The following is a 15,670-nucleotide window of genomic DNA, read 5'->3' on the forward strand; positions in this document are numbered from 1 at the left end:
TCATTGTTCGCCTTCCACTGCAATATATATATTTTTAATTTACTTTATTTTAGGATATGTTGTGAATGTACATAAAAAGAAAAAAAAAACACAGGCTTTTATTTCGCTGAGAGGTTCTCAAGTTATTCTACCGCAGTTTCCGGTTGGTAAAATCGTGTGTTTGGATCGCTTATATTCTTGACAGCTTATTCTCAGTCTGTTGTAAAAACTTGGAGATATTTCAAGTTTACGTATTAAAAAAATATAAATTTCCATGCACATTACTCGGGGAGATTCTCATTATTTATTTCTCGTGATATTGACCTGGAAGTGCTTCCACCCCCGTGTTTTCACGTTGTGTCAGAGGCAGCGTAGTGTTGTTCTGTTGCACGCGTAGGAGTTATAAAATGTTTGCTTTTCGGAGTTGTCGAGCAGTTCTTCAAAATCTTTCTCAAGGAATTAAACGTCAGGTCACAGGTAATTCGTGAGGACGAAGCCTTTCATGCTGTCTGTTTTTTAATTGTATATTTGGGTGTGTGGATGGTTTGACAGCCATCGAAATGCTGTGTGCGAATGAATGTCAAATGAAAGGACGATTAGCTCAAACGTGTTTTTATCGTGTACTATAGATACTTGCCATTGTTATACACCATTGCAAGCAATTACATGGGAAAGATATATACATGTGTCTATATAGCTGGTCTTACATTTTTAATTTTTAAATGAATGTTGTGTTACAGCAGTAGTGTGCATATTTTCATGACCAGAGAGAACACAGGAGGAGTAGGCCTACTGAATATAATGTCCCATCTCTGGTATTGTGGTAGTTTCTCACCAGGTCATCAATTTGCTTCTTTACAGAACAAGCCACCAGGAGTTTATCAGCTGTCCCAGATGAAGCCCCCAAAGATATGGTAACCTAACGTGTGCACTGTGCAGTCAATGCAGTTTCACTTATCCCAATTTTTGTCCTTGAAAGCAAGCTATCTAAATATCATGGAATGGCAGATAATTAATGGATTTCATATTTTTTCCCCTCATCAGCCTATTAAAATGGAGAACCCATACAAGCAGCCTGAGAAAGGATGCCTCTTGTGCAGCAACAACATACATGTGGATTACAAAAACATTCAAGTTGGTACATTTTCAAAACCTGGTTTTACCATTTTACACGTACTTGCTCATACTTGATGACTGATCTTTGTCTTAATATTCCCTCTATAGTTGCTCTCCCAGTTTATATCGCCGCATACGGGAAGAATCTATGGCCGACACATAACTGGTATGTTCCATGGAAGCATGCAAAATCCTTTATTAGTTAATCCATAATGGGTGGCGAAAAAGTGAATAGATTTGTGTTTGCATGAACATCTCATTAACATCTGTGCATACATGTTCCAATGCTTTAAAGGTGCACTGTGTAGGATGGTGGTCACTGGCCAGAGTGGGTATTGCAACTATCCTGTTCCTCGAAACTGTGCTGCCTATTGCCAAATGTACGGTTACACTTTACCTGACGTGTTGCTGCATAACACATTCTAAGCAGCTGTTATCTACTTAAAGGGGTATGACACTATTTTGGGGCTTAATACAGTTAAAATCCTTGGCCAGGGTTTATATGGGTGGTAAAGTGTCTTATTTTTCATGTAAGCCATTGTCTTGTTTTAAGACCGGTTAAAAGAGGGAGCATGTCACTAAGCTAGTGAAAGTCAATGCTACACGGATCCATTGACTTTCACTAGCTTAGCGACATACTCCCTCTTTTAACTTGTCTTAAAGCAAGACAACACTTAACATGAAAAACAAGACACTTTACCACCCTTATAAACCCCAGCCAACCATTTTAACTGTATTAAGCCCCAAAATAGTGGCATACCCCTTTAATATGAAGGATTCGTGATTGTTTCGTAAGACAATGGGCACGATCGTGATGAAGCAGTGCTGCTTTTGCTAGGCAGCGCGCATGCACACTTTGCCAGAAAATTCTAACCAGAATGCATCAAACTGGCAAAGTCTGCTGCGTGCTGCCTGGCAAAAGCAGCACTGCTTCATCACAATCGTGCCCATTCATACCAAACCATTTACAAACGTGGAAAAGGATGGCAACTTCTCAAAGAAAAATAGCATTGCAAGTTTTGTTCTGAACCTGTCCTGATTGCAACCAATTTGGGTATGATTTACTCCAGTGCCCAGTGTAACGGAAGCCAAATAGCAGAGTGTGGCGTGGCACGTTGTTAACCTCCCTCCCGAAGCCTCAATACAGTGCGGTAGCGTTGGGCTATTGGACCGGCCCTTTTAGCGCAGTGGTCTTGTACTGTGCCTCCCATTACCGAACCTGGTGCGTTGACAAGGTGGCAGGTTCGCAGCCCCGAGGGTGACGAACTGTGCAGGAACACCTCCGTCACACAGGGACATTATATAGTCAAGAAAATATTTTTCATTCAAATGTTCTGTCCCTGGCACTGAAGTGAATCCTGTAGGGGTTAGATGATTTAGTGGCATGTGGCAACCAAGAAGTGGCATGAAAAGGGAAGGCTGTGTATTATGTTGGTGGACACACATTGTTCACTGACAGGTAATAGGTTTAGGAATGAGTTTTGGTACAGGCACAGTTCCCCAAAGTGCACTTGGAATGGCATGTACCACATGCCACTAAATTGTCTAACTCCCTATCAGTAATCATTGAGGGTTCAGAATAAGTATTCATGAAAAGGGTAACATTTGTGAATGGGCAGCATGGATTCTGGAAAGATGGAAACTGGTAAAATATTACACTGTGCACCCTTTAAACAGGAATTACAAAATCATCTATTTCTGTAATTAACGAAAATTCCACTGTGTGCAGAAAATCTCCTTGAGGAACCCTCAGATATCAGAAGTAATAATATGTATTGAAGAGTCATGAGACTTCGTGGGGCATACAGTGCAGGACTAACTTTGTCAATAAACATATTATCGCCTGATGCCTGATGGTTATATGGTTAAATAAGTTGAAATAGGCACAGCACCAGCGTTATTATTATATTCAAATGGCATTGCCTTATTTTCATATGATTTATATGAAGATATATGTATATTGCCTTATATTATGAAATTGAGAGGTGCCTGTTGGTAGGTTGAAGGAGGAGGGTCTCGAGGGAACCTATTATATTTGAATATGTATTTATTTCAAAGGCATGCTGAGATTAATACACACACACAGGGCACGAGGGCTTTGCTGTCAAGTCATTATGATTTCAATTTCAGGACTGTGTGGGCGAAGGCAGAGAGAGATATCGAAAGCAATAAAGAAAGCACATGCAATGGGTGAGGTCAATTAAACACACACACACACACTACACATTGCAAATTACAATGATGTGTATTTTCACGAAGTGCTTTTTTCTTAGAACTTAACATGGCTGCTGTAGAGTGACACTCTCTGTTTGCATAGGTTTCATGTCTGTGACATTGAAAGATCCTCAGTTCATGAAAGACCCCAACATCTGTGACATCAAACATCTGGAGTAATGCACTGGATTTGCACTTCCCTTTCTTCCCCATTTGACAACATTTCCAGGGGAAAGAGCAAACATTTTCATTTGGACTGCAACACCCTTTTATTGTCCTGTCTGTCCTGTAAATGTTTTTACTTTTTTGCTACAATTACCAAGTATGAAAAATACATTAAATTCTGTCCCCAATACAGTTTACTGTGCATTTTTGGGATGTTTAATGACCATTCTTTTGTTATAATGATACATTTAAAATGAGCTAATTTTTCAAAACGTAAAATTAATTTAAGCAGCAGGACCGACCTGATATCATGGAGTCCGTAATGGGATAGATATTCTGCAATCAGTACCAAAGAATTGTATAGGATTTACTCTAGAACATGGGCGGGGAACCTATGTCTCGAGGGCCGTATGTGGCCGTTTCATCCAGCCCCTGATATAATTTTAATGTTATGCACTGCAGCTTCACATGTTGGATCTTAGAAATTACATTTCCAATACATTTAAGTTATATTTATGGGACCTAGAAAAGGTAGGGTCTGTTTTAAATGTGTCTACCTTCAATATAGGCCTAATTGCATGGGGAAATCCTGATTTGTGTTCATAGCACGGCCCTCTGAGGACTTTTATGGCCCTTCGAATGAAAAAGGTTCCCCACCCCTGCTCTAGAAGTACAATTATTTAAATGGTGTCAAATCAAAATGTATTTCCATACAGGGTACCACTGGTCATGAAAATCCTGGAATATCATGGAAAGTCAATAGAATTTTTTTTCAGTCATGGAAAGTAATGGAATTTGGCTTTTTGCTTGTACAGTGTGGCAATATCATGGAAATTTAAAGGTACACTGTGTAGGAAATGGTCAAAAAAGGTACTGCAACTATGCTACTCATTGAAACTGGGCTGCCTATTGCCAAATTTGATCTTTACATGAAAGTTTACTAAGTAATAAATATTTTCTAGTATGGTCCAAGTAGAGTCATTTTTGCAGCTAAAAATGGCTATTTTTGGAAATTCAAAATGGCGGCCCATGGAGAAGATCCCCCTTTTCATGTATGAAAAGTGCAATTTTTCCAGTCATGATGAATACTAAGAATTTGATGGTGGTGGTAAGTGTTCATGAAAAATGTAACATTAGTGAATGAGCAGCATGAATTCTGGAAATAAACAACTAAAGATCTCACACAGTGTCCCTTTAAAGTAAAGCAAATTTAAATCAAAAGTACACCTATATAGTGTAATAGCCCAACTGACAATGTATGCTGGTTTACTTAAATTTTAGAATGCTAAATAGTGAAAGATGCACTGTGTAATAATTTTAGTTGTTTCATGAAAACTTACCACCACCATCAAACTCAAAGTGTTCATTATGACTGGGAAAATTGCACTTTTCATACCTGAAAAGGGTGATCTCCATTGTCTGCCATTTTGAATTTCCAGAAATAGACATTTTTAGCTTCAAAACTTAATGTACTTTGGTAAATACCGACTTTGACCACCATCCTATACAGTGCACCCTTGAGGGAGTTGGCTGAAAATGGCAACTAGGAAGACTGGCCATCACAAATGGGCCCCTTATCTTGAAAATCTGATCATTGTTAGGCATTTCCTTTCATGTGAGGTCATGGAAATTCTACAACTGCTTGATGGTCAGGGACAGTCATGGGATTTTTTAACTGACATGGTGATGCAGTTAAATACATATAGAAGGTGTCAACTGTGGCAATATGTACGTAGTCAATTCTTATTCTAGAATGTAAATGAATATATTGTAATCTCCAGAACATGCCGTGCCTATAATATATTAATATATGAATATATGAAATTATTCTAAAACTATTTTTATGGAAGAAATGTAATCAAAAGGAATAGTGTAGGCCTACATTCAATACATTCGATTTGCCAGTTGGATCATTGTAAAACATTGGTGTCCAGACCACTACAAATAGTTCCAACCAACATGTGTAAGCTGTCTATAATTAAGGTCATTCAGAGAAATGGAGAAGGGAACATTGAATTATCAATCTCTAAGAAAATAACTGATAATGTTAATAATTTCACCAAGAAAAAATAGATATGAGTGGAAAATAAAGTGATTAAAACAACAAAGTATGTGCATTAAAATGAAATATTTTATCTAAAAGAATACCAAGCAGGGCAAAGAGACGAGACATAAAAGAGTGAGCTCACGATTCATAAGAATAGACATGGATATTAAATTTCAGTCATGGTCTGAAAATAGACAATTGGGAAAAAAGGAAAAGAACTACAGAGCACCAAGCTCCATAGTTACACATGTAAACATGTAAACAATACAATCTCAGAATATCCATTTATAGGCTACCAAAGCTGATAGGGGGGATTAAATGTGCCCAGACGCAGTTTCCATTTTACTGTTCAGCAACATGTTTTGGAATGAAAGCCTCAAACAAATGTCCAAAACTGAAATAATTTCTTTCTTTTAATTATTAAAGACATGTGCAGAAAGAAACTGATAGTTAAACATTTTTTTCCCCAGGTAAAACGACATTTACAAATAAAAAACAAACAAAACAAAACAATTGCTTTTAGCAAAACTTTTGGTTAGGTGCTGAGAAAAACAGTCAAAATCGATTAAATCAAGCAGCCTAAGTACTTCCTTTGTCGGCATGATACCAGCATGACCATTTGTTTGTGTGACCATTTGTTTGTGTGACCACTTGACTGGCACCAGAGTATTAGTCCTTAGTAGAAGTGGCTGCCTCCCCATCTGTCAGAGCCTGAGTGTCTTTGCTCTTCACGCCCGGGGCGAGCTCGATGGGCACTACCCGCTCCTTGCCCCCCTCAGGCAGGGCCTTATTGGGCGCCGAAATCTGCAGTCTGCCCTCGGCGAGCGAGCAGGTGACAGTCTCTGGATCCACCCCCTCGGGCAGGTCGAACTCCTGCCTGAACTCCTGGCTCTTGTAGGAGTAGGAGCCCTTGCCATCGTCCTGCTTCTTCTCAGTCTTGCCGCTGACCCGCAGCTTCCTGCCCACCTGCTTGACCTCCAGCTCCCCGGGGGCGTAGTCCTTGGTCTCCAGCGTCACGGCGAACTGCTCGCCCCTCTTGCCCACCTGGAAGGTGATGGGCTTGAAGGTGGTGAGGGACATGCCTTGGTCGATCTCGTTGAAGATCTTCTGGTGGAGGCGCTCCATGAACTCCATGTTGTTCCTCATCTCCTGCATGTGCCTCATCATCTCCTGCTCCATCTGGAAGAACAGCGGCCTCGTCTCAGGCCACAGGCTGCGCACGGGCCAGTGGAAGTCCATGAATGGGCTGAGGGCGGCGGGCTGGTGGAATGCGCTTGGGCAAAGCATGTTGAGCTGCAGATCTGCGGGTGGCTGCTGCTGTGGCTGTGCTATGCGGTTGAAGTAAAGGGCGCAGGGCAGGCGGCAGCTGTTTACTTGGCGGCTGGGCTGTTTGGTCTCTTGCTTGCTTCTGTCCCAGTAGCCAGTAGCACTGCTGCTTTTATACGGCCGCGTGGAAAGTTCCAGCAGCATTCCAGTGACGCGCTGGCCGGCTTCCTCAAGCTGTGACAGGCCACTCTGCTGCTGGGATGTCATGGCTACACAGGTGCTGTCATACTCCAAAACAAGACTGGGGGCTGTATTTTTTTGCAGTGTGGTTGTTAAATGCCTCTGGACTACATCATTGTTCTATTTTTAAATTTAGCACTGTAACAGTCAAAGGCAGCACCAGTTCACACAAAAACTAGAAATGCAATCAGAGAGTGCAAGGAAGCTGTTTGATAGAGCTCAAGTCTTTCTGTCTCTCATTGTGGAGTTAGACATTTTTTTAAAATCCTGGTTTCGGAGGATTGTGATCCGGATCACCATCAAAATTCAATCACTTGTTCCTTTTGTCATTTCTAACAACTCTACAAAGTTTCATCCAAATCTGTTCATAACTTTATGAGTTATCCTGCTGACAGACGAATAAGACAGGAGGGAGAGGGAGAGGGAGAGAGAGAGAGAGAGAGAGAGAGAGAGAGAGAGAGACTGAACCTTTAATTTTAAGGGCCCTGCACTGGGGATCAGGGGGTCCTTAAAGGCAATTAATAAAGTACATAGTATTTTAGTATTACCTTGCTGATTTTGAAATCTTTCATAGGCCCCAGGATTTTTAGGACAGCCACTGTACACACACATACAGACTAGGTACATTAGACATGACCAAGATGGTGTAATATTTCAGTGACGATTACTCTCCACTGACAGATGATGCCTGCTTTTCTAAATGTTGCCATCAGTTCGATGACACACAGTCCCCAAAAATAAAGAAGCTTTGTATTAAAAGAATATGAATCAGAGTGTTTGTGACCTCTAATAGTTTTATTTCAATCATTTATGATTGCTTGGAATATGTATATGTCAACATCTTTTTAGGGTTTTCATACACAGTGTACACAGTCCTGGCATTGAAACACCTGCCAATTGGCGAAAAGTGGATAAAAACCACAGTCACTTTAATAATAATTGGCTAATGATTTTAATCTCAGTAGACACTTAAGCATGTAGGCTAGCTCATTCTTGGGTATAACCACTTAGCCATGTTGTTTCTAGATTTTCATATTGTTAGAGTAAAAAAACCATTCCTTTATAGTTATATTATTACTAATAATATATTACCATTATTACTATTATTATTATTATTATTATTATTATAGTTCAGATCAATGTAGCAGTGTTGGCCATGATGACATACTGCATAAGCTACCTGTGACAATAACCTGACAATCTGAACAGGGCCTGTTTTCTTTCTTTTAGAAAACAGGCCCACAGCCTATGGCAAGCGGATTTAACATTTATTGGCCAGAATGGATATGTGTTGCAGATATCTGTAACTCGGTTTCGCCTAGTCAAAATCAGCATTTCAGATATCCGCGACGATATTCCTCCTATCCGTAACTGTCATTTCGGATATCCGTAATGAATTCTGGATAGGGCAAATGACGTCACGTTTGCCATTCATTCCAATGGGTGATGTAATTTTGGACATCCGCAATTCTATTTTGGATATCCACAACATAGATTGCAGATATCTCCAACTGAATTGCAGATATCTTTAATTGCAATTCGAGATATCTACAATTGAATTTCGCCTAGTCAAAATGTCAGTTCAAGATATCTTCAAATCCTTCTAATTCAAGATATCTATATCTTCCTTTTTGGATATCCTTAATTGAGTTTTGACTAGGCGAAATTCAATTGCAGATATCTGTAACTGGAGTTACGACTAGTCAAAATGACGTTTTAGATATCTCATACTGGAGTTATGGATAGGCGAAATGTAATTGTAGATATCCACTATCCAATTATAGATATCTGGAAATGATTTTTGATTAGAGATATCTCAAATTGGAGATATCTGTAATGTTCATTCTGCCTAGTCGAAATGTAATTAAAGATATCTAGAATAACAGTTTTGACTAGGCGAAATGACGTTACAGATATCTGTATGCAAATGACCCATGCACGCACCACCAACCCCCCTCCCCTTCCCCCACCCCTCACATTTGGCGGGAGCACACAAACACACACACACCGCCATTTTAGTGATTAGTTGCACCTGTGAAATGGACAACGAGCGTCAAGAAACCGTTTTCAATCGTCTTTTCAACATAGCTACTCGTGCAAGAGCAGAGTTGGCAAGCTCCAGTGCAGATCATGCCTAAAGTTACTTCAACGCGACGACCGACTGTTTCATCGAGTACAGGGTGAGTTCTGTTTTAAATTGGTACAAGTGTATGCTGTGTGTCCAACGGTTAACTTTGAACCCGTTCAAAAAGCTCGGTATCACCACTCATACACCATCAATTGAGAGTGCAGGTTTTTGTCGTTAATAGCAGCTTGTGGTTGTTGTCTATAACCGGGAAAGACCGTAGAATGCAATTTGCCAACAGTTTTACTTGAACTTGGCACACATTAGCAGCTACCACAGACATTTAGCACATTAGCTATGAGGGTGATTTTTTTTACTCTGCATAAAGGTATTTGTTTTGTGCTGCTTAAATGCACTTGTTGTTGAATTGCTGTTCCTGTCTCCTTTTTTGATCATTTCTTGGGTTGTAGTTACGTCAGAATTCCCCATCACGGGAGCGCGCGAATTTGAAATGGTGGACAACCTGGGCTTGGAGCCATTGAAACCCATTCAAAACTTCATTTTTTCGATCTGACACAGAATATTTTTAATTAGACCTAAAGACATTGTTTAAAAGCTGAGAACCTCAGCTTTCCATAACTGAAAGCGGTATTTTCCTAGCATCTACCAATCCGAAGGTAGCCTACTTTAAGTGCGGAATTACTTTTCTAAAGATAGCGTTTTGTTTCCTTGGAAACGGACGCGGTTTATGTGTTACGCATACGCTATTTGACTCGGTTTTGCACTATTATGGATGTATTTCTAATCTTGACATGATAATGGACAATCTATGCGAATTTCATAATGTGTTTTTTATGTGATATGGGAGTAAATGTGTTTACATCCCGTCTGGGATTTGTTAAACTAGCTGGCCCACTAGTTAGGGACTGTACGTTATTTACCGGGGGGGAGGGCTGGTGCGCTGGAAGTCCGGTCAAAAAAAAAAATCATGGCCCCCCCCCTCCACCTCAATTTTTTCCCCATGGCCCTCCCCCCACTTCAATTTTGTTTTCCCATGGCCCTCCCCCTACAGGTAAAAAAAATAATAATATGTAAAATTGGTAGATGAACAACCATCATGAGAACAGTCAGAGTAGCCTACATCAAGGGCGGTTGTCTGCACTATTATGTGCTATCGATATCAGTGGATACCTATGAGAAGCCGCTAGAATCTACCTCTGCGGCTGCATGGGATGCCTTTTAACTCCACTGTCACCAAGACAAATTGCCTTCACTATTGTTTTTACGTGTTAAGTAAAAATATTATTATTAATAATAATGATAATAATAAAAACTTCCATTTCAATACCAATGTCCGAGTTGTTACTACTGTAAACTACAAAGTGGAGAGAGTTTCCCCACCGCAGCTTCAATATTTCCCTGCTCGACAAGCAGCGCCTTTCACGTTTTACATGTTCTGCACAGTAGTGAAGCCAGGGACGCAGGAACTGGTTTTGACCAGGGGGTGCTGTGAAAAAAAAATCTGTTTTTTAGATGCAATTTCCTGCGTTCTAATCAATTTTAGGGTGAGGAATGGCGAATCACATCTGAATAACTTCCTCATGTTTTATGTAGCCTAAACAAGGATGGGTAGATTTAACTTTTTTTTTTTAACATCTCACTTTGACATTATTAAGTTCTTCTTGCGGAAGGGAAACGCGCACCTGATGTGGAGGTGAGGGCGTGTTCAAGAGCAAATCGCGCTGCCTTGACAGTTTGTCTCTTCAGCATGGGCAGTGTGCAATGTGTGAAATTAGAAGAAATGCTTTGACTAGGCTATGCGATGCACTCGAGAGGTGACCGGGCTTTCAAATAATTTAGATTTTCTTGCAATTGCGACTGTGGATCTCAAGGTGCATCTCGATCAGGACCCCTGTCCTGTCTCCTAGACCCCGCGTAAAAGCACGCACGCACACACACAGGCATAGCTCTACCTTCCCGAATGTGATTACACTCTGACGGCCAAAGAGTTCGGGATGTGATCGGAGCAAGAAGTAGGCTAAGCGCCAAAGCAGCTCGAGCCATTGCTGGCTATTGATACAGGGAGAGTGAGAAAGCCACCTTTAGTTTGCATTTAACGTAGGCCATATTTAAGATGCATTAATAGGTGGTGCTATGGTGGTCAAATCAGCAAAATGGAACAAATTGCCAAAACAGAACCAGTACAACATTCCAAAACATCCAACAATAGCACAGCCATTACACACCGCGGCAATTCAACTTTGACAACTGTGATGATAGACAAGCCATGCAGGCACACCATCGGCTGTGCTCTCCTTCAGATTCACCCCATAGCCAACTCCGAGGCTAAGCTAGACTACTTCACCAGCAACAGGCAAGACCTAGCATACCAATACACGCTTCTACGAATCCAATCTCCACAGCAAGAAAGAAAAGTCACTTCTTACCTGACACGATGCACAACTTTGGTGACATTCCCTTCTCCCGTCACGCTTTAAATGTAGGCTACATAATTCCTTGCTTAGTTGGTCCGTTTTTGTTCACCAAAGTGATGAGACTTCTCTTCACAACAAGTTCCTCCAATGGTTTCAAGACCGTATATGATGCATGGGCAACACATCGCCGTTAATACCACTTTTATTACTACCTTGACACCACAAGCTATTAAAACAAACGTATCTCCCGCGTCACTGCACCGTTCTACCAAAGTACGTCTAGGCCTAGGTATTGTTCATTCCGGTCTGGTTGGGGTCTAAAAGTTTTTTGAACACATATGTAAAGCACACGGCGGTGCCATTAAATAAAATCATGACTTACCAGAGGCTGTGACCACCAGTTGACTACAACACCTCTCCAAAATTCCTCTGGAAATGCCCATCCAATTCGTTGTCAAAACTTCCCAAACTGTTTTGCCCATATAGTTCACCTCAGCTAGTTATTTGCTCACGGGCATTTTCTATGATGCTCAATGTTCCCGTAGCACTAGCAATAGGCCTAATCAGTGAAAGAGAGTCAGCGCGGGCAATCTACAGTAGCTGCACCTGATAGTTTTTTGACTACAGATACACGTTCAGTGCTATAGTATGCGCCGGGACCTTGCATCGCAAAGCTATGTGTTTCAGAGCATTTTTTATTATTATTTTAAAAAATAAATAAAAATAAAATAAAATGAATTCGATTTTTTTTCCCATGGCCCTCCCCCTAACTCCGATTTTTTTTGCCATGGCCCTCCCCTCCACCTATTTTTTTTTCATCATGGCCCTCCCCCCCCTACGCACCAGCCCTCCCCCCCCGGTAAATTACGAACAGTCCCTTAGCTAGCAAGTGCTAGGTCTCTACACTACATCATGTCAAAAGTGGAAAGATTTGCCGACACTCAAGGCTGTGTATAAAATGAACTGGTTCTGTGACTATTTTCAGAATGTTTTGCTTTGACAAATTGCTGATATTAAACATCCACATCCTGGTGTTTCTTTGTTTATGCTTGGGCCATTGAGACAGATCGAGTCTAATATCTATTACTTACTTGCTATACAGCTAACTAGCGGACTAGCTAACAAATCCCAGACGGGCGTACTGTTAACACATTTTACTCCCATGTTACATAAAAACGCATTTTGAAACTCGTACAGATTGTCCATTAGAATGTCAAGATTAGAAATTCATCCATAATAATGCAAAACCGAATCAAATGACATACATTTATCGCTTCGTCAGTCTGTCTGGCTCATTGGCCTTGCTTCATCTCCGCTCCGTTTCCAAGGAAACAAAACGCTATCTTTAGAAAGGTAACCCCGCACATAAAGTAGGCTACCTTCGGATTGGTAGATGCTAGGAAAATACCGCTTTCAGTTATGAAAAGCTGAGGTTCTCAGCTTATAAACAAGTCCCATGGTGTGTATATTCTGTGTCAGATCGAAAAAATGAAGTTTTGAATGGGTTTCAATGGCTCCAAGCCCAGGTTGTCCACCAGCAGCGGTAGATCACCACCAGGGGGCAGCACTATGACGTCAGCTGCAACCCCAAATTTTTTAAATTACTGATAGGCTGGTGTCTCATTTACTGTGGCAGAGGTCTGATCATGATGTTGCCCTGCACAGAGTTTGACTGAATAATAATGGTACTGTAGCCTAATGTTGATTTGCTTCTGCAGTGCATTCATACTTAACCTGGGATAAAATGACAAGCATGCATTTTTGTTTCATTTTCAAAGTTAGGCGACGAGGACATGATGAGGACAAGCACTGTCAAGTCCTCTTCCGCTCCAATGATTATAGCCAGTCCCCAAGGCTCCACGTCTCTATGCACCATTCATCTCAACACTAACCAAATGGTAAGGCTTCACTAAAACAAAATCACATTAATTGACTGATTTCTAACCTGAATGCCTCTTCTTGCCTATGAAAAGCGTCTCAGCAATTTGCATCTCACGGAACTGAGACAGTAACTTGGGAAATCCCATTCTGCTTTGCACAATCATTCCCATCCGAAAGACGGCATGGAGTTTATCCTCAGCGAGGGTACCAGACCACTGTCTCTCTACAATTGGAGAGCTGGGAGACGTGGAAAGGCGATGGATGTTTGTTGGAATAGATACAACTGACACGATTGGCTATGGCTACGTATGCCCAATAAACAGCCATTGCAATCGTAAAACACACACCCCCCTACTGGATTTACAGTAGGCAGGTCTGCAGACCTTTTTTTAAGTTGTGATTAGGTCTGGTTATAATCAGACAACCGAGACAGTCATGCCCTCCAGAACTTGCCATATGCACGCCACTCCACCTGCACTGGCTTGTATAACATGATTCTTACATTAACACAGTATTGCGAGTATGATCGCATTTTAACAAAGCAATGACACGTATGGATGAACTCTTAAACTGTTCTCTCTCTATTATATCTCCCCACTCCTGAAATTATTTGTTGATTTAGTCTACAATTCAGCAGTTTCCAAACTTTATTCCCTGTGCACCCCCTTGTATATTTTAATGTGGTTTGCTCACCCTCGGCCTAAGCGTGTTTGCACTATGGGTTAGCAAATCACCGCACATTATGCAGAGTCATTTTGGAGAATCCTCATTCCCAATAGACCCAATATTTTTCTGCCGTCATTACAATGGAACTTGTTACATGACAATATAAATTACACTATGAATTGCACTTCCAATGGACCCTTCCAGCATACAATTCACTATACAGTTAAAAAAACTCATTAATGCTGTTTAAAACACACACATATCCACCATTACTGTACTCTATTCATTTTGTGCACTCCCTTATGGAAGGCCGCGCACCCCAGTTTGGGAAACCCTGGTCTACATATTTCACTAAAAAGAATTGATTACATGATTACTCCTAAAATAATATGCCATATGTTTTTCAGGTGGCTTTGTAACAGTGATTGTGGGAGGATGCTGTGCAGGTGTCAACATGAATGTGCCGGAGGACTAGGTATGTGCACAGAAAATGAAAGCAAAACACACTGTTAACTGTATTCTGTACCCGTTGGAACATGACATTGTAATGTGTGTGTGTGTGTGTGACGGAGGTGTCCCTGCACGGTTTGACTTGTGTGATTCAAGTGTACAAAAAAATTGCATTCTATAGGTGTGGGCAGACGTTGCTAAATGGTTAAGGATGTGGTCTTATGGCCAACTAGCACTTAAGATCAGAAGGTTGCTGAAACAAGTCCCACCCTTACCTCTCCCTTCACCTCCATGCATGACTGAACTGCCCTTGAGCAAGGCACCTGGCCCCAAATGGTTCCAGGGACTGTAACCAATACCCTGTGAATAAGTCACTTTAGATAAAAGTGTCAACTAAGTGTAATGTATTGTGTGTGTATTTACACAAGATCATTGGGTAGTAAACTTCTAAATTCAAACCCCTACTGATGGACTCCACAACCTAGCTTAAGTTTTTGGGTATACTCACTTTGCCTGCGCACACTCATTTAAAACCTCTCTGTCTATCTCTACTGTTTTGCTGACTAGAGTATGCTGGCGTCGACACCCCACCTCCTCCCCTTCAGACTCCATCGAGGGTTGGTCCCTGTCCTGTGAGGAGAGGATGCAATGGGTCTCTGCTTCAGCCGTGGCACCTTCTCTACAACCCTCGCCACTGTCACCAGTTTGTCCCCATCCTGTGAAGGGGGGTAGGCTTTAGCCCCCTGCCTCATCAATCGGCAGGATAAGCGCCCTCTTCTTTGAAACAGGACATGTTTTATTGATGCTCTACATGAGTATTATATACATGTATATATACAGTGCCATGTGTATGTTTTTACCCCCCCTACTGATTTTGTTTACTTTTTTGCACATTTGGCACACTTAACATTTTCAGATAGCCACACTAATGTAAATATTACCCATGACCCAAGTAAGCATAAAATACAGTTTCTCAGTGATTAATTTATATTTTCTCAGAAGCTTTGTATGCATTGTCAATGTTTTTTATTTTTTTTTTTTTTTGTAGCAAATGTGAGACAAGTCTTGATACTCTCCTTGTCAGAGGTGACTTTGGCCGTTGAACTCTGACATGCTTGCAATGTTTACCTAGTCTCTTTCTTATTG

The 15,670-nt window shown here is 41.0% G+C and overlaps 2 protein-coding genes and 1 long non-coding RNA gene across 3 annotated transcripts; 2 read left to right on the forward strand and 1 right to left on the reverse strand.

The window, feature by feature from the left end:
• Positions 1–129: 129 nt before the first annotated feature.
• On the forward strand, positions 130–3,666 carry mrps18c (mitochondrial ribosomal protein S18C). Its single transcript, XM_063210127.1, has 6 exons — positions 130–456; positions 841–893; positions 1,024–1,113; positions 1,204–1,261; positions 3,226–3,285; positions 3,413–3,666. Exons 1-6 carry the CDS (start codon positions 387–389, stop codon positions 3,487–3,489), a joined length of 408 nt encoding a protein of 135 aa, XP_063066197.1. The 5' UTR covers positions 130–386; the 3' UTR covers positions 3,490–3,666.
• Positions 3,667–5,583: 1,917 nt separating this feature from the next.
• hspb9l (heat shock protein, alpha-crystallin-related, b9-like) lies at positions 5,584–7,069 on the reverse strand. The gene has a single exon (XM_063211236.1). It carries the CDS (start codon positions 7,052–7,054, stop codon positions 6,191–6,193), a length of 864 nt encoding a protein of 287 aa, XP_063067306.1. The 5' UTR covers positions 7,055–7,069; the 3' UTR covers positions 5,584–6,190.
• Positions 7,070–9,043: 1,974 nt separating this feature from the next.
• Positions 9,044–15,426, forward strand: LOC134458040 (uncharacterized). Its single transcript, XR_010036522.1, has 4 exons — positions 9,044–9,207; positions 13,306–13,425; positions 14,482–14,549; positions 15,092–15,426. It is a non-coding gene; the product is annotated as an uncharacterized LOC134458040 (long non-coding RNA).
• Positions 15,427–15,670: the final 244 nt, after the last annotated feature.

This window comes from Engraulis encrasicolus, chromosome 11 (assembly GCF_034702125.1).
Source record: "Engraulis encrasicolus isolate BLACKSEA-1 chromosome 11, IST_EnEncr_1.0, whole genome shotgun sequence".
Classification (NCBI taxonomy): domain Eukaryota; kingdom Metazoa; phylum Chordata; class Actinopteri; order Clupeiformes; family Engraulidae; genus Engraulis; species Engraulis encrasicolus.